Source organism: Bactrocera dorsalis, chromosome 3 (genome assembly GCF_023373825.1).
Source record: "Bactrocera dorsalis isolate Fly_Bdor chromosome 3, ASM2337382v1, whole genome shotgun sequence".
Lineage (NCBI taxonomy): Eukaryota > Metazoa > Arthropoda > Insecta > Diptera > Tephritidae > Bactrocera > Bactrocera dorsalis.
In genome coordinates, this window is record NC_064305.1 from 73154717 (window position 1) to 73174698 (window position 19982).

General features: G+C 33.5%; 1 protein-coding gene across 1 annotated transcript in view; it reads right to left on the reverse strand.

Moving 5' to 3' along the window:
* LOC105223372 (calcitonin gene-related peptide type 1 receptor) overlaps positions 1-19982 on the reverse strand; it is a 164383-nt gene that overhangs the window by 43039 nt on the left and 101362 nt on the right. The window contains 1 exon segment of the mRNA XM_049453228.1: positions 554-1558. Coding sequence (XP_049309185.1) covers positions 554-920 — 367 coding nt within the window. The 5' untranslated portion in view covers positions 921-1558.

The window sequence follows — 19982 nt, forward strand, 5'->3', positions numbered from 1 at the left end:
AAATTTTAACTGGATTTGTGGCCATATTCAATATTCTAGTGAGGTATAAGAACCCCGGATTTCAAGTCAAAATTCTAGAACATTGATATATGACGGGTAAAAGCGTTTTGAATCAAGGAAATATTGTTTCAGCCGTTCGGGTCTAACTTCAAAGACATTGTATTGAACATTTCAATGAGAGGGTATGGTATGAAAAGCAAAATTACTTGTAGTTTTAGTGGCTTAAATTGCATAGTCTGCAGGGTATTAGCTGCAAAATTAAAAAACTGCTAACAATTTATGACTTTTTCTCGTAGTTCCCTAACACATGAAATGTCATAAAAGATACAATTATTTTAATACATTATTCTATATTTATTTAAAATGCAATTTCGCTTCGTCAGTCTAATTCAACTCCTAATGTAATTAGAAATTATATTCTAGGGGATAATGGCTTTTTACCATGTTAATATCCGTTATTTTAACCTATTTTAAGACCACTTTTCGCACGCATTTAAACAAAGGATTCGCCCATACACACCACACCTTCACCCACACCCACAATTCCACTCACCTGCTGTAAACTGTGTCGCGGTTTCATTCAAGCGTTTATAACATTCATCTCGCAACACGTCCAACGCATCCGGCTCTGCGTCGGCCACACCCTCACCCTCAGCACTTTCATTGCTGCTCGTGCTGTCCACCGCCGCCATATCCGTTATCGCTGAGTCAGCAATGTCGGAGGCGGATGTCGGTAAGCCAGCCAACATTCTGGCAGCTAGCGTTAAAGTGGAACGAGTTGTTTCTGCTGCGGCTGCGGCTAGTAAATTATCCGTCCTCGGATTGTGTGCCGTCGCATGAGTGGCCGCTGCAGTGACGCTGGTGAAGCCAACTACTGCTAATGTCTGTGCGAATTGTTGGACCTTGGCGATTACATTCATTGTTGTTACACCGCTAGCCTTTGTTTAGTTATTCGTTGTTGAAGCTACAACGAGTTGTTGGTTTTTGGGTGCAGATTGTGCAATTGTTTTCCGTGTTGTTGTTGTTGTCGCTGATTCATTAGCATTGGTTAGTGTGGCAAGTGTTAAGGTCACCGCTTCAACTAAATAGAGACAAAGGAGCAGCGGCTGTGGCTATGCAGATACATACACATATATTCTTTTAGAGTACTAGCTTGCCTCGAATACTTATCAAAAGGTGGGTATGCACATCTAACGGTTTATAGCAGTGTACAGCGCGGGATGTCTTACATACCTTGTGATTTATGTGCCTTTATACATATGTATAAGTACTTTTAGCATTATTTATTTATAAGGTATCTTTCAATCTTTCGCTTGACCTCAGTTTCCGTTTCCGCTGGTAACTTCACTGTATGTACACCAGTTTACTTTCGTATTTACACCATTTTCAGCTGGTGGATTTAGTTTATTGACTCATTTTCTATCTTCTTTGAGGTTCCGGCTTTCAAGTAGAGTTGGCTTTCTTTTCAATTATTTAAATTTTGTATATCTTTGGGTTTATTTTGGAGTTGAATTTCGAAGTATTGAATATAAACAGCCATTCGTTTCCATTTAGTGCACTGTAAGTAAGTAAAAATTAAGAAAGCATTAAAAAATTAATTTGGCTTTTAATTTTATATTAATTTTTCATATAAAAACAGGAAAATTTAGAAATAAAATGTTTTTTTGCTGATATTAAAGGCATGATATTAGACTGAGAAGATATCTTACAATGACTTAAGGACAAAAAATATCGAAAATTTTTAATATAGCTTCGTTTTGAAAAAAAAATTAAATTTATCTAACATTTCAGTAATTTTTGGCTTGTCGAAGTTTTTTCGATTTCACATCTACAATAGTAAAGGCACATTTTTTGGGCAAAATACGTTTTTTTCATTCAACATAGTTATCTTCAAGGGTGACACACTGATTATAGCGATCCTCTAACCTATAATAAAGACATTTTGCTTTATGTTTTAAAGTAGGCCTCAGTTTCGGCGATCATCTCTTCACAAGACGAAAATGTCTTACCAACGAGCATTATTTTTCCGATCTGAGAACAGAAAATAGTTGCTGAAGTCTGCATCTGGAGAAGACTGTGAACGCGGAAGCGCACAGTGATTCGCCTGGATCATTGTAGGCGGACAAAAGTCAATGTAAACAATCAAATAATTGACAGTACTCTGATTATAACAACCCTTGATATGTCACAATTTTAAGTAAGAATTGTGCAAAATATTCTAATACGGTTAACTACAACAAGTTTAATCGAAGTGATACGCTGTTATCATTTTTATGTTTTCAATTTAAATAAAAAATACAATATAAATAGTGATTTAACAAGGTTTGGAAAGGAAAACACGACTGTTAATGAAATGGAATATAATTTAGAAGGTATGTATGTATATTTTATGCAATTTAATACTTGGTTTGCGTTTAGTTAATACGTTGTACGGGGTTTTGAAAATTCATATAAAAATGTTTGTGTTCTTTTTATTTTCAAGTTTTAAACGTATGCAACTTTTTTTATCCACATATATCCAAGCTAATGTTTGAATATTGTATAACGGCAACCTTAAGCTATACAATGACCTTTGATCGAGTACCCCATCTTTCCCCCATAATTTTTAATTATTTTTTTTTCAGATCGAGTTTGCTCTATTTCAAAAATGGAGTTATTTGAAGAATGGCGAAAATATGAAATAGAACGAAATTCCCGATTAGTTAATTATGTTTTCACAAAATTTAGTGCTACAGAAGTAACGCCTGATACACAGAAGAAGAAAAATTTCGAGTGTTTCGTCAAAATTTTCGAAAAAATGGACTGAAACAAATATGATGATTGAACGTTTTTTAAACAAAAATGGCAGTTGGTTAGAAGGAGCAGATTTACAATTTTACCTATAAATGGAACATCCCTGCCCTACCTCATCAACTGGAAGCAATCGACCTGAAGGTAGGCCAAAAAAAAATTTTGAAGAGTCGTCTTTTAAAACGAAAAAACCAAGGGTCGAAGACTTACTAGAATCGCGAAGTGCCATCGAGTTGACAGGAGCCGCGGAAGTAGCAAATCGCTTTGAGGGTAATAGAAGCATAGCTACTTCGATTAAAGTTTGAAATCTACAGAAAAAAGAAGTATGGTAATACCACATGCGAAGGCAGGCAATTGGCAAGTGATGAGGCATTAGCTTATTATGTGGATTCTAAGTGCACAAGTTACTCCTGTAAACAGACGCGTAAATGGTCATTGAAGGCGGGACATAAAGTTTTTCTATCCTATTTTAGTTTACGTAAGTCTAAAAATTTGTGTTACCCTGCAGATGAGCATATCTTGGTAACAGAAACGCGCGCCGAAATTATACTTCAACGCATTTTGGATAAAACCGCTAAACGTTTAATTGAAGCGCAATGTGAAGTTTTTAAAGCAAATATATCTTCTAAGTCGTCATTCACACTAATCAGCAAATGGGGATGTGACGGAAGCTCCGGCCATAGCGCTTATAAACAGAAATTTGAGAACTGCGATGCTACTGATGAGTATATGTTTGTTTTTGCTATTGTCCCATTGAGATTGAGTGACGATGCCAGCCAAAATATTTTATGGCAAAATCCGCGGCCTTCGTCCACACTCTATTGTCGCCCAATTAAGCTTATTTTTTAAAAAGGAAACAACTGATTTTACTATATCAGAAACTAACAAGGTTTTGGAAGAAGTATCTCAATTTCTTCCAACACTTTGTGATAATCGCGGTTCTCAAATTTTGGTAAAACGTAATATAGATTTACTACATATGCTTTTAATAACATCCGATCCGGTAATCAACTCACTCAGAGAAGTTCTTAGAAAGAGAACAGATAAATTACCGGAGGAAGTTCTAAATTTAATTATCCCGCCTTCAATACCATCAAAAGTACCACGTCATGTGACCATGACGATAAAGATTATCTAGTATCTCATTCAGATGAATCTAACAGTGATGATGAGTCATTCAATGAGTAATGATATAGTATATAATATTAAACATTTTGTTGTTGTGTGTTATTGTTATTTTTACATTACTGTTATTATTAGGTCTGTTGGTAAAAATTCCCTTACTAATCATCGCGTTTTCAATAGTTGTAATGTAATGGACTTATGTATTAGTACGTATTTTATACATCCAAGTAAATGTTATTGTATGTTTTGAAATTTAAAAAAATAATTAAATATATTTCTTACACAATTTTTTGTTTTCTATTCGTAAATCTAAAAAAAATATATTAATTTTTCAATGAAACTTAAAATCATTAATCAACACGACCAAAACAATTAAATTTCAAACTAAAATATTTTTGTAACAATAGATTGTATTAAACGACACACTGTGAAGCGGTTCGAAGGCCGATTCATGGATTCCTGTTATCGTTTTCACTGACTTGCAACACTGTGCAAGGTTTTGGTCCAATAAAGCTATGTTAAAATCGTTATTGATTGTTCTTCCTTTTCTCAAGTCAATTAATCAAAATTAATCAAACATCCCAAATATAGACGCCATAAACTTGCCAGCCAACAGTTGTGTTCTTCTATGCTTCGAAGCAGCTTCATCGCATGCAGTTCACTCGGTTGACTGTCGATTGGACTTGCGAGTGAAATGATGAAACCATGTTTCAGCCATTGTCACATGTCAATGGAAAAACTTGAGCTTTTTATGCTTGAACATTTCCAAACACTGCTCCGAATCATCAACTCGTCATTATTTGTAGTCAAAAGTGAGTTCGCGTGGCACTCACTTTACACAGAACTTTCTTATACCCAAATATTCGTGAATGATATGTTGTGTACATTCAGTTGATATCTTTGGAGTATCCGTTATCTCGAACAACTTCATTTTACGGCCATCCAAAATTATTTTGTGGACTTTTTTGATGTGTTCGTGGGTAAAAACTTCTTTAGGGCATCCACTGTATTCACCTCTTTGAAAGTGTTAGTATCTTAGCATAGAGATGGATTTATCCATTTTAAACCAACTTAACCGGGAATAGGGAATATAATACGAATTGTTAAATAAAAAATTCGAGTATAAATTCATCGTGGTGTAGTGTATGTTTTATCTAGCAAGACTCCTCACAAATAATTAACGCAGTGCATTCCATTTCTACTTACGATTTCACGAAATTGCACGGAAATAATATTCGAAGCCTTTTTTGTTTAATTTGAATTCATCTTTAGTTTGATATTTCGAATTTAATACTAACAGCTAGCAAACGAAGCAACATTTGGCGCATCGCTTTTCCAATTCTACAAATTCCGATTCTACAAACATCCAACTACCATCGATATGGACTTCAATATATTTATGTGTGTACCTCCTCATCCTAAATCGTTATTTATGGAGCATGGAAATATCACATTTCATTTATTCAAAAATTTATCATGCGCGCAAAAGCTGTGTTTAACAAATAGAAGATTATTGGATAAAAGTTATAAATGATATTTAAAGAGGCGTTATTTTTTAAAAATGGTTCGCTGATTTCCATTTTTATTTATTTTTATTTTTTTAACCAGCCAACAGTTCTGCAGAAACATATACAAAATATATAAAGCATGTGAATGTGTCTTTATCCTTCGAAAAACACAATTCAGGTCAAACTAATTCTAAACGCGAATCGGTTGACTAATCGGAAGGCAAACAAGTAATTCAATACTGGCGCACAGGTCATGCAAAATGGAATTAAAGCATATGTATGTATGTGTTTCAGTGGAAATATAAAAAAGCCTCTAAGCGGATATTCATATGTTTTCGGGCATTTATGAAAAAATAAATTAAATATTTATATAATGTGTATTTCTTGTATATAGGTATGTACATATGATGGTTAGCATGTATATGTGGATATGGAGTTGAATCCTAGCACAAAATATAATTGCATTGAACATGTTTATATGCAAATATCCTGTGGCAATTGATATTATTTTTCCAAAGCTTCATTTAATTGAATTTTTGTGCAGAAATTAGCGCATACATGTATGTATATTTTATATAATATATTTACCTATTTTCAACAGTTATGTATATTCGTATAAATACATATACCTATGAATGTACGAAGTTATTTGCGGCGGGCAATTAATTAATTTGCTTTAAAAGCAAAAATATTTGTGTTTAATTTTTTCTAAAACTCTAAATTAATTGTCTACCGATCAACCGTAATTGATTCAATAATACTTTTAGCATTTTTATGCGAAAGAATGCTCGCTACTATTCCCAATTTAAAATATATTTTTGTTGATAGACGTGTGAACTTTTAATTTTTTTTTCAGAAAAAAGTTTAGGTCCAATGTAAATTAAATCTATGTAAGTAAATACCAGAATATATAAAATTGTGTAAATAAATTTATTTACTGTTTAGATCAATAGTTGAAAGAAGGGAGAAAAGAAAAAAGAAGGTGTTTTTGAATGAAATTAAATGTTGATGAAAAAATAAAATAAACACTATCATTACTGTAATCCTTAATTCCGATAAATCTGCTTCGAAAAATTCAAGTTTTTTCGCTATTGACTTTAAAGGTCAAAGTCAAAATATTTATGACTTGCCAAGATACCATTTAAAAAAATACACCAAGAAATGCTGAGCTTCTGAAAACTTGTAGAGTCGACTAAATCGTTAATAGCACGGCAACGAAACAGTCCCAATTCTTGAGAATGTCTCAGTAGCGACTTCAACAACACTTGGCAGCAATATTTTCATTGCTTTGAGCGCTTCTTTGTCTCTTTGACGCTTGAACATTAGTAAAAGAAATTTTCAACAATTCGACTATAAAATGGCAAGAGCGTATGAAAAGTTGCAATTGGAGAAGTTACAAGGTGGATCAAAACAAGTTAATTGATTTTTCGATAGTTTAGCTTCATTTAGACTCCTTAAACTCATATTTTTGCATTTCTATTGAAAAAATGGAAATATCTAAGAATAAGCCGAAAATATCTACGAACAGTTTTATGCTAAAAATTTCACGAATTTTTACATTCGGATCGAATAAGGTCATCGCTGACGGTATCTGTTATATTATTTAGTAAACTTGGTACGGAGAAAAATTAATAAGGCGGGAATTTAGTAGACTCATGACTCACATCTCTATAATTACTTGAAAATACCTACGAATTGCATGTTGGAATTATACCATTTAATTTTAAAAGCTTCCTGTTAAAAGTAACTTGCTCAAATTTATAATTGTTAAGGATAGCAACGTACGATTGTTAGGGCTCTGATTTAAGATGCGTTTGGTATATTTTAATAGCGGAAAATGTTTCCTTTATATATGAATGATAGGAAATCTAGAGCAACAGATGTCGCTGGCGCACGAATGCACTACATTCTTTGGTAACATTGCATCAGCGTAGTCTGATTCTAATAGGTTCTGTAATAGGCTAACTTCGATAGGCAATTTGCTAACTATTGCGCGAGTTAAGGAAAGTATATTTTATAATATTATTAGAGAACCCGTCCACGCTTCACTGTGGATGATACTAGATTATTACCTACTACTACCATCTATATGATTTCTGTTAGTTGATTTATAACCATTAGTTAATGAGATATAGCATTTTTGTGAAGCAACGTGAAGCGTCGGTGAAAGAAACATAACTACATCATTTCCCACTGGAGTCATCTAGTAATAAGTAAACACACTAGTTAGTACAATTATCAGTAAGATCCATGTAACAAGTTAAACTTAAGACTATAAATAAAGAGGTCAGATTTCGGTTCAGCTCAAAAATATATCTTTTAACCCATTTGTATTTTATGTAAAAATTATCTTGGGGCTGAACTGGGATGGTAAATTTATTTGCTATTCAAAAAGCCAGATTTCATTCCCAAAGGAATTAAACAAAACACTCCACTGGAAATAAGACTTCCAGCACTAAATGCTTGCTAAAAGTGTCGAAGTAAATGATAATGGATGGAAGCATAAATCCTATAACAGCTGATAATCTTTCTAGAAATTAACCAATAGCAGATCCTGAAACACGGTCAGCGGCGAGTTCATCAAGATTTACAACAGACCCTGGAACAGCGGACAATGACGATTCTTGCAGAAGTTCCTGAAAAAGTGAAACAAGGCAAAAAATATAGCTTCAGAAATGGAAAATAATATTTTCGCCAATATTCGCAATAAACTCTGTAGCCGCAGATAACGTTGAATTCTACAAAAGTTAACAAATCCTGAAACATTGGACGGTTAATTCACCATAAAGAAGAAAAAAAATTGCACAACAAATGCCAACTCCATGTACAAATAACTGCATTGATGGAAGCTATAAATAAGCAATAAACGTATTCATATATAGATTATACTCAGCGAAAATATCCACAAGCAACGGCAATTACCCATCATAAGGACACTTATTATATAACCAAAATACCACATTTCCACCGAGAGGGGAGCTGACAGCATTAATACATAGCAAATTAAAGGATGCAGAGAAGCGATTATCAGCAATGAAACGATTATTAACAGAAAACCACATATCAACAAAGAAACCTTTTTAATTAATCTCAATAACCCTAGCCTACACCAGTCCCAATGGATGTGGATCGATTTTTGCTAGAAAAAAAATTGATTAATTGTTTGAAGCCAAAGGCAATATTCCAAAAACAAAGCTGCGAAAACAAGGCAAACCAAAATAAAATGGTGTTGCAATTTTATTGTCAATATTTAGTTGGCAACTTTTATTGCTTTATGGAGAAAACTTATTAAAAATATTATACTATTTAGTAACTAGCTCCCAATAATAAGTTATTCCTCGTAAAATGCTGTTTCCAGCGCTAATTTTTACGAAAAACATTGCTTTCTGAAACTTTTGTTTTAGGTGAGAAGCCAATTACAATAATTAGTGAAACTCATAGCCCTCTAAATAAAAAAAAACGTATTCACAAACAGCTACTACATATACTATCAGCAGCAGAATTTTTACTTTCATGATCCGCTTGAGCTTACAACAAATTTACAGATTATCACTGACGTTATTGTAACAAAAAAAAGAAATCAATTTGTTTTCACAAAGGTAATTACTTCATGCATATCATTAATTCTTTTGTGCGTTTTTTCTCCATTCTACAATAACAAATAATTAATGATGTCAACAACAAATAAGTATGCATTTTTTACTTATTTTTAGTTTGCTCATTTAATTTTTTCAATTTGTTTGCTGGAATTTCTGTGCGGTGTTTTCAATTAACACAGATTCAAATAAGCCGCTGCATGCATGAGTTGCATGCCACACATTGACACCTGGGCGATAATTGACGCCAAACTATTTAAGGCATAGAGATGCAGGCTTACAAATACGTACAAATGCATATATGCATAGAACAAACAAATGTGCTTACAGTAATACATACATACTGGTACATATATACATAATTGTATTTGTAGACAATAGCTGCATACCTCTGTATGTAGTTACATTTAAGCTTTCAACTCATAATCTCTATTTTGGTTCTTTATTACATTTATGAATTGCTGCTGTAATTCCGTTGCCTTTTCCATTTTTATTATTAATAATTTAATAATCAGTTATTGTGGCTCTTAATGTCACACTTTACTACAATGTTTTGACTACATGCGGCGGTGCACGTAGCCAATTGTTGTTGTGTGGCAAGCGTATGAATGAAGTTGCATACAAGGACCGATATGCTGACCAAATACACACATTGTTTGCTCATACGCAAGCGCCTGCATGTTTTTATTGACAAAATAAACATTTATGCTGCTCATTTCTCTCCACATTAAACTTAATTGTATTTTTTATTCACAATTTTTCATTAATTTACTCGCTTATTGAATTGCATTTTTGCTACTGTAATGAAAAGCAGGGATTGCCAACTGTTTTTGTTGTCATTTACAAAAATATAAAATGCATGAATATACACCGTTGAGCCGCAATTTATCTTGCATTAAAAGTCACTAAGCGGAAGCAATTAAATCTCACTTTATTACATTGATGGCTATCGAGTTCATCAGCGCGCGGTGTGCATCATAATTGTTTGGGGAATATAAAATTGATTTATTGTTGTTGTGGAAAATGTGCAACGCACACAACAAAAGAAAAAATGTTGTAGTATTTATTGCATTAAAATTGCAAGCTTTAATTAGTGCGTAAATTAATTATTTTAAGGCGCGTGGGTGAGTGAACGTACTTGTGTGTGTGTGTGAAGCAGTGAATGGCGAGTTAAATATGTATGAATTAGCGTAATTTTAAAGCAATTTCTTTCTAATATACATGCCAATGTATGTGTGTAAAGTGATTTTGCCACACAAAATGCTATATGGACTTAATGAGTAAAAATAATTTTGTTTAATTTCTAGGAAAAATTATTATTATTGCTTGTGTGGATATCCCAAATAAGCTTCAGTAAATTTAATTGCATGTAATTGCTGCAATTAACTAATTAGAATAGCTAATAGAGCTTATGGAATTTTTCAGTAGGCAGTTAATAAAGGTATGATTCGAATAAGAAAAGGAGTTGATATATTATCAATATGAAATATTTGTATTTCTAGAACTAAGTAAGCGAGAAAAGAGACTTCCCTGCAGACGGCAGTCATCCAATTAAAGAGGCCGAGGACCCAAAGTGGTGATCTTGCGACTAATTTCAGAGCAAACTAAAGTTATGGAGGGAAGACTTCTCCAGATTGCTGAACGGCTATGACAGTGTGACATAAGGAGATGGCGGACCTGTTTCCCCAATCGATGACGCTTGAATAAATGTTCCATTGCCTGACTATGATGAGGTTCGAATAGCAATTACCCGCCTGAAGAACAACTAACCGATAGGGGTCGATAGATTACCGGCTGAGCAAGCTTCAGCTGCTTTGCAAGATGAAAGTATGCCTGACGATTGGAATCTAAGTGTACTCTGCTCAATCCACCAAAGGAGTGATTCTATAATCTGCGCCAATTAACGTGGGATAAGCCTCCTCAACATCGTATATAAGATTCTATTGAGCGCATTGTGTGAAAGATTAAAGCCCACCGTCAACAAACTGATTGGATCTTATCAGAGTGGCTTCAGGTGTGGAAAATCTATAATTAACCATATTTTCACCATGCACTAAGTCTTGGAAAAAAACCGTAAAAGGAAGGTCAACACACATCACCTTTTCGCCGATTTGAAAGCCGCCGTTGACAGCACGAATAGGAAGTGCTTCTATGCCTAAGCTAATACGGTTGTGTAAGTTGACGTTGAGCAACACCAAAAGCTCCCTGAGGATCGGGAAGTAACTTTTCGAGCCGTTCGATATCATGCGAGGTTTCACAAAAGGGGACTCTGTATCGTGTGACTTCTTCAGCCTACTGCTGGAGAAAATAATTCCAGCTGCAGAACTAAACCGGGAAGGTATAATCTTATATAATCTGCTTTCTCCGGACTGCATAAGGATGCGATACAAATCAGTCTGGTAGTGGGTAATGGAAGGGCAAGACGAAATATCTCCTGTCATCAAACAAACAGTTGTCGCACTCGCGATTTTGCTCGTACGTCACTTTTGACAGTAATAACTTTGAAATAGTTAATAATTTCGCTTATCTTGGAACCAGCATCGACACTATTAGCTTTGAAATCCAACACAGAATCACGCTTGCTGAAAGGTGCTACATACTTTGGACTGAGTAGGAAGCTCATCACCCCCGTCCTACTATAAGGAGAGGCTTGAACAATGTCATTATCTAATGAGTCGACCTTAGGAGTTTTCGAGAGAAAGGTTCTGCGGAATATTTATGATCTTTGGCGCATTGGCAACGGTGAGTATCGCATTCGATGAGCTGTTATGTCCGTTATAAGAAAAACAAGTCCTCCCAATCGCCTCGACCATCGTACATATGACATGTTCGGTTGCACCCGATTATAGCTTTTCCAAACTTGCTTCAATTTTGAACTTAAATTTTAAATTTTATTTTTCAATATCATAACATCATTTATCAATTTAAATGCAACAATTATTGCTAACGCGTTAGCAAATAAAACATTAGTAGGCGTTTCAGATGAAACTTTTAAATAAATTTCCCATGAAACATCAATCAAATTTTTATTGCAACAATTCAAAGTAAGTAATATGAAATAATTTAATAATATAAACAGAAATAACTGGCTACAAAATATTTGTACAATACAACGATGAAACGTTTAATATTTCGTAATAAAATTGATATATTCATAAACCAATATTTTGAATTTTCACAAAAAAAAAAAAAATTAATTAATTTAAATTCTTTGGGAAAATGCTTTTGTTTATGCAATAAAAATGAATTATGTGATTTTTATTAGGTGCTTAAACACTTCAATATGGTAACATATGAATGGCGTACGGGGCTTCAGCATTCCTATGCCTATATTTGTTGTATATATCTAAACTATAAATATACGAACTACTATAAATCTACATATATGTAGATATGTGTGTACGAAGCTTTGTATGCAGGTGTTGGAGAACTATTTCCAGACATATTTATGAAACAGAGAAAGTGAAAAAATTATTAAAATACCAAAATTATGCCTTCCTTCAGAATTTATTTATCGAGAAGCAGCGTTCGGTTATAAGTTTTGAAGATAAGTAAGTGCGCAAATAGCTTATAGTACTGCAAGTATATTTGAGCAGCGGAATATATTTTTGGGTTTTAAAATTGAGATTCTACAAGTTCATTATTATATTCTGTTGGTATTTTCACTTCATTTACTCAGGAAACTAAAACAGATTACTCAGTTTATTCACTAACTGTAGTACGGCCTCAATAAAATTTTAAGAAATGGGGATGTGCGCACAAGCAAATTTTAAGCAATTGATAAGTTCCAAAGATTCGAAAGCTATCGTATTTAAATCAATTAATTAGAACTGATAAGTTTGGCAGTCGATATGTGTTTAGCTTCATTTAAGAATATTCTCGATAAAAATTTACTTTATGAGTACATATATGACAACATGTAATCATTTTTAATATTTTAAAGTTTGCTGTATGTAAAATTTCAATTTTATTCTTGAAGAGCGCTCTAAGGCTCAGTGAAGCTGGGTATATGTAGGGGTCTCAAATAGATGTACTTCTCCCTTTTCTTTTAGTGAGGTCAGTATTCAATACGACAACAGAGCAGCAATACCTGCTACTTCGTTATCATACTCGTTTGTGTGGTTGATCATATTTGAGCTAGAGAGTTCACTCTTACCTAGCATAGGATTGAGAACGAATTTATTCCCGTTGTCATCTTGCGTTCTATCATTTGACGTATGAACTTCGCGTGAGCCTGAATTGGTCGACGACTAGCCTCTACACAACTGCGAGATTCTTCTGGCTTAAGTGGAACATAGGCGATCTACTAAACTACCTTTAGCAAAGTTCACCTAGCCGCAATTGTAGAAGTTCTTACTGGACATAGTAAGGCTTTTGTATTGTATGATGGTGACCTGGATTACAGCTTTTCTATAACATCGGCGGAGTCGGAGATATAGATGAAATTTACACTAGCCGCTTCAACAAAATTGTAATCGGCTCAAATGGCTTCGTCGATTTATGAGGGGCAAGTGATCCGCGAATGAAAGAGAGGATATATGTATAAGTCTGCTGGGCCGTAAACAAATAACTGAGTCAGATGCGAATACAAAGTGTACAGGTATGTATGTATGTATGTAGATAGAGACTACTTGCACCTTGACGTTTATGGAAAAAGTTGTGAGACCAATTTTCAACACGCATATGTATATTTACTTACGCTTACATGTATTGGTGTTTTGTTATTAAACTTTCTTCGGTACATCTTTACTTGCACAAACGAACATTAAATACATTGCACGTAAAATAGTAGAAAAGTTGGCTCCTTATTTACCTATAAATTGTTGCACTCACACATGCTTGTATAAATACTAAATATATGCAAGCTTGCAGAAAAAGCTGTTAAACGAATCATGCAATTTAAGAGCTTCTTAAAGCAAACCCCTATAAATTAAAGTATTTCAGGTTCAGCAACGAAATGAGGTATTCACTGGAAATATTTTAAGATCTCATTCGAACCTCAGTAAATGTCTTGAGATGTCTGAAATTCTATAGCTTAAGGATACTTTATACATTACAGAGGTTTCAGAGCAACTTTGAATTTGTTTTGGTTACAGATAAACGGTCACAAAAAATTCCAGATTCATATGTGCAGACCTTTGATACAGTAACGCACACATGTCAGTATTAGAAATTTCGTATTTATTACGGTACTTTTAAGTGCTGTGCTATGAAATTTAAGCTCAGTCACTCGATTGCCTGCAGAATGATATTGACATGCTGCACCAATTTTGATAATACGAGAACTCATAAAATGTGTCGCCTTCGATGTACGATGTATGTACATATGTGGGTATGTGTAAATAAGCTTGATTGTTTGTTTAGTGTCAGAAGAAATTTGTGAAAATTTGCATAAATATGGCAAGTTGATATTTTGATGGAAATAATATGTATGTAAGTTAAGGTGCGCTTAGAAATGAAATATATATTTGCAATTATAATGTAAACTTAAACTTAAATTTAAACTTAAACTGAAACTTAGACTTAGACTTAAACTTAAACTTAGACTTAGACTTAGACTTAGACTTAGACTTAAGCTTAAACTTAAATTTAGACTTAGACTTAGACTTAAATATAATTTAACTTAAACTTAAGCTCAAACTTAAACTTAAACTTAAGCTCAAACTTAAACTTAAACTTAAAATGAAACTTAGACTTAAACTGAAACTTAGACTTAAACTTAGACTTAGACTTAGACTTAGACTTAGACTTAGACTTAAACTTAAACATAAATTTAAACTTAAATTTAAACTAAAACTTAAGCTTTAACGTAAAGGTAAACGTAAACTTAAACTTAAACGTAAATTTAAACTTAAACTTAAACGTAAACTTAAACTTAAGCTCAAACTTAAACATAAATTTAAACTAAAACTTAAGCTTAAACGTAAATTTAAACTTAAACTTAAACGTAAACTTAAACTTAAGCTCAAACTTAAACATAAATTTAAACTAAAACTTAAGCTTAAACGTAAAGATAAACGTAAACTTAAACTTAAACTTAAACTTAAACTTAAACTTAAACTTAAACTTAAACTTAAACTTAAACTTAAACTTAAACTTAAACTTAAACTTAAACTTAAACTTAAACTTAAACTTAAACTTAAACTTAAACTTAAACTTAAACTTAAACCTTAAAACTTAAATGTAAACTTAAACTAAAATTTAAACTAACCTCTAAGTCACAATATTTGTTTCAAAGTCTGAAGCGCACCGTAATATGCATACATACATACACCATACATGCACGTACAAAAATCCATATTGCTCAATGTATGCAAATTAGACATCAATAGTAGCTGTACGAAAGCAAAAGCGTATTTAGATATGCACATACATACATATATACATATGTATATATAGTACGAGTATGTTATTTACTCTTCACATATCATACATATCACACATGTGCTCCTGTTATCAGTACCAAGTCCTGCCTGTGCACGCTCCCATTATTTTTAAATTCTCTTGCCCTACAATATATGAGGTTTTATGCACATACATACATACTTATGTAAATTAGTCTGTCTTTTATTGCACTGTCAATCTGCAACTTGTCAGTCGACATTTGACAGCAGTGCTGAGTGCTTTAAACCCAACAAAAATATATAAGAAGAAAAAATCTTCTGCCGAAGAGAAAATGTGCGAAAAAGATGCTTTCACACAAGTGCTCATATAGGAAAGTATGCAGATATAGTCATACATCTAAAATGTTGTGTGCTATGTGTTGAAGAGTGTGAAGAGTGATTGACGCATATTGTGTCACAGTTGCAAAGGACATATCCATATTATTGGGAGCAAGTAATATGCCTCAAGCAGACTTTTATATTTTTATATTGAATTTCTCTTCTTATGTTTGTGAAAAAAACACTTATGCTTTCAATCGTTTCCTTTATAAGCGCTCACGCCTAATTTTATGCTTCACATTTGAGATATTTGACTTTATAGTCAATTACGATTTGTGCCTACCTTTTACGAATTTCTTAAGTTATTTTATGCTTAAATAGCTGCATGTCAAATGTATAAATAAACCATATTCTATTGGGTATTAACAAGCCATTAAATGTATAAGATTTGCGAACGCTATTAAACTTTAAAAGGCATTTTAAAAGATTTTGCACAAATAGACGAGACAATTTTTTAAAGAAAAACAAAAATAAATCATAGTAGAATGAATCAAACTGAAAAATAAATAAAAAATAACAAAAAAGAAAAGAATAATAAATTAGATTATTGAATGAGACAATGGTGTAATCTCCAAGGAAATGATTCCGATCTGTTCACTATGGCATATAGCTATATAAAGTGCTTGTATGGAAAACTTTTTTATTTGACGAAAAAGTTTCATCATATTTGGAATGGGTTATTGTCCACAGCAACGGTGCAATCTTCGAAGGAATTAGGCATGGATTTAATTTTTTTTGAATTCAACTCAAAACATAAAAAAATTTATGAGAATACTCGATGTTTGCCCTTGGCCCTTGGGAGAGTTTCTGATTGAAAATTTGAGTTTTTCGGATATTAATTCAATACAAGAAGAAATAATAAATATTTAACATTAAAAATATAGTATGCTTGGGACATAAGGAGGTAAGTTTCCACCAAATATCGTAAACGAATTTTTTATTGTGCAAGATTAAAATAAAACTTCAAAAATTTGGTTATGTGATATAAATTTTGAGGTTATTTTAAAAAAGTTTATGTATAAAAATTATAGACCCTTTTATTATCTACAAAATTGCTACATAAATTTTTTTTATAAGACTCGTGGTTTCGACGGAAATCGAGATAAACCATTGCTAACCATTAAAAACTTAGTCCCGCCTCTCCCTTCCTTTTTCCGACTTCAGATCACCCGTTAATTATTTTCACTTAATGTTTGTTATAGGAGAATGGAGTCATGTGCAGAAGTTCCCGCGAGTGAGGAAAGTTCATCTCATTAGAAATGGTCAGAAACGTTTATTTTACATATGACTCAAGCAGTTATTGACTTCTGGTTTTAGGAAAGTATAGATTAAGGAAAGTTAACCTCCTACCGCTTACTAAGTCAATGGTATTCTACAAGTTCGACCGCTTAAGACCATTTCTAGTAGACTTAAGAACCCTTTGACATATTGGCGCTTCAGGGACTCAAGAATGCATCACCCCATAAAGCAACATCATTAGCCAAATTCAGGTATTAAACTAACATATTTCTGCACCAAATGCATTTCTATGCTTATAAAAAAAATGAAGCCGTTGCTTGTTGACTTCGTAGCTAATAAATTACGCATTATTTACACTTCCCTGCACAGTTCACTTTGACTTATTCCAATGCACTTATTTACACAATTTTGCTTTATTTTGCTGCTTTTCTTTCCGCTTCTGTGTGTCGCCCGCTAAATGAATTCAATTTGTTATGCCAACTCAATATTCGCAATGTCTGCTATTTTGACCATTTAATGGATACACTTTTATTTACTTGGCTACGGTTATCTTAATGGAATAAAATCATGAGTGCTTGAGTGCGCATGCTGCAGCCATGCGAGTACTAAACATATTATGTGTAGAAATGAACCTATTATTCAGGTAAAATGGGCTGCTTTCGAAGGCATAAAATGGTAACAACAATAAATAAATTGAATAATCTTGGAATAAATTGCTCCTTTCTGAGGTTAAATATGTGCATGATTAGGATTTTGGGAATACGCTTGGTTTTTTTTTTTTAGTTTTGGGAGAGAAAGTCATTAGAATTGAGGTAATATGTTTTGTAGTTAGACCTAACCTAAAGAACCTATAAAAGGTGCATGCTTAAAAGAGTGTGTTACGAATGTACAAAAAAGGTTGCAACGGTAGAAAAAATAATAAAAATACAAATAACTTTGAATTGCACCAAAAAGAGGTTTATTATGGTAGATGACACTTTAAAGATAACGAGAGAAATGTTCACGTATCGGTCATGAATAATGGTGTATTTGAAAGCTCTGTGCTACGTAGATGTCATGAAAGTTCACAATGGACCGATTCAAAGCATGAATACGATAGTAGAAATGCTTTCTTATTGGCTTTGTATTGTTATGTTATCTATCAAATACTCTGCATGTAGATTCCTGGGATTTTTTTCTGCGCTGAAGTTTCAACATAATGGTCGCTGGAAAGAAATCGCTGAGATCCTTTACTGAACTTTGCATTAACGATTTTAGTTTCTCGGTCTTGACTAAAATATATGGGGATACATCAAGTCTTAAAATTATAAAAAAAACGAATCTATAAAAGAAACGAATCTCTAATATATAAAAGAGGTGGTTCAGAAAACAAAGACTTGGAAAAAGTAGCCCTTCATAACATTCTGAAGTAAAGACGTTTTGTTCAGAAACTTCAGAACTTGGAGTGTCAACTTTTCAGTGTACCCAAACTCCTAGTAGACGAAAACTACAAATAGTTCTTTTGCGTTGGCAGAATTGTGAAGAGAGAAAGCTTGAATACCTCGAATACATTTGTGCCACAAACTCGCCCACTGTCATGTACAACTTATCTGTGTGTCATTCAATCAGAAATCAAATCAGCAGCGAGCGCGAAAGCAGCGAATAGGCAGCATGTCAGTTTGCGCTTTGTGCTCAACATGTCATAATGTCCACAACACTGATATGCCACAAGCCTGCATGGGGCCCTCGACATACTTAAAACTGCAGAGGACATGGTGCGATAAAATCCAACCGCAGCACGAAACTGGTTAGCGCTTAGCGCTGAAGGAGAGAGTAAAAAATCATATTTTCCGCAACTTATGCTATCTCTCGACCGAAAATCGCAAATCGCCGTGGAAATAATCTTCAGCTTTTTTTGTTCCTTTCGCTGATTTGGTTTTGATTTTTTTTGACGTTTTGCTGCGCCACATGTGCAACGTGGCGTCACATAAACATTTGCTTCTAATGACAGAAGTGCTTGCACATGACGTTGGCCAGTAGATGTGTGGCTAGGAATTCTTAAAATTTCGCCAAATTATCGCGGGGCAGCAAATATTTCTCTTTTTCGCACAAAATTTCCACGCTCTCTTTTTTCGTACGCCTCAGCGCCGTTTGACACTTTGACAGGCGTGCCTTAAACACGCTACACACATGCAGGCTGGTGGTAGCAACAAAGTTGCCTCTGTTTTGAGAAAACGTGTCTTTACCAAATGGCAAAACCCATAAATTCGCAAAAATAACGGCGACTTTAGCGAGGTGGAACATTGGTATATACTATTTGGCGGTATATTAAGTTTTCGAAATAGCATTTTGAAAATTGTAACGAACACGTTAGTTGACTAAATGTTAGTTAGTTTTTGCAAAAAATGCTTTTTTTTACCCTCTACCTCTACCGAAACTGTTGAACTGGTTGAAATCAAGAGATTACTCTTTATATAACGGTACTGTTAAAAACTACTAAAAGTGCGATAAATCAATAACCAAACACGGCAGAAAGATAAAATTTATTAGTCGAGGTTGTATAAATAGAGCGGGGTTAAAAATTAGACGATGAGCGTGGCACTGCCCACTTTTAGGTAAGATCACATATCTCGGGATCCAACCAACTGATTTTGACTAAATTTGGCACTGACATTCTTCTCACATTCTTATGTTACAATGCAAAAATTAGCGAAATCGGACGACAGCGACGTCTACTTCTCATATAGCACAATTTAAAATTTCATTTGATTCTTTCACTTTGCAGTTTACAAATCAAGAAGCAATTGATATAACGGGATAAAACTTTGCACTTATAATTTCTTTAAAGACTGCCAACTTAAGACCAAAAATTGTCTTAATCACAACAGTAGAAATGTTGTTAGATAAGTCGGTCCAACAAATGAACATAAATAGTTGATTAGTACTAAATATGACTAGAAAGCTGCTTAAGAGTCAAACGGTTTCTATAAATATAAAAAATTGAGTTTATACAGCCGGTTCTA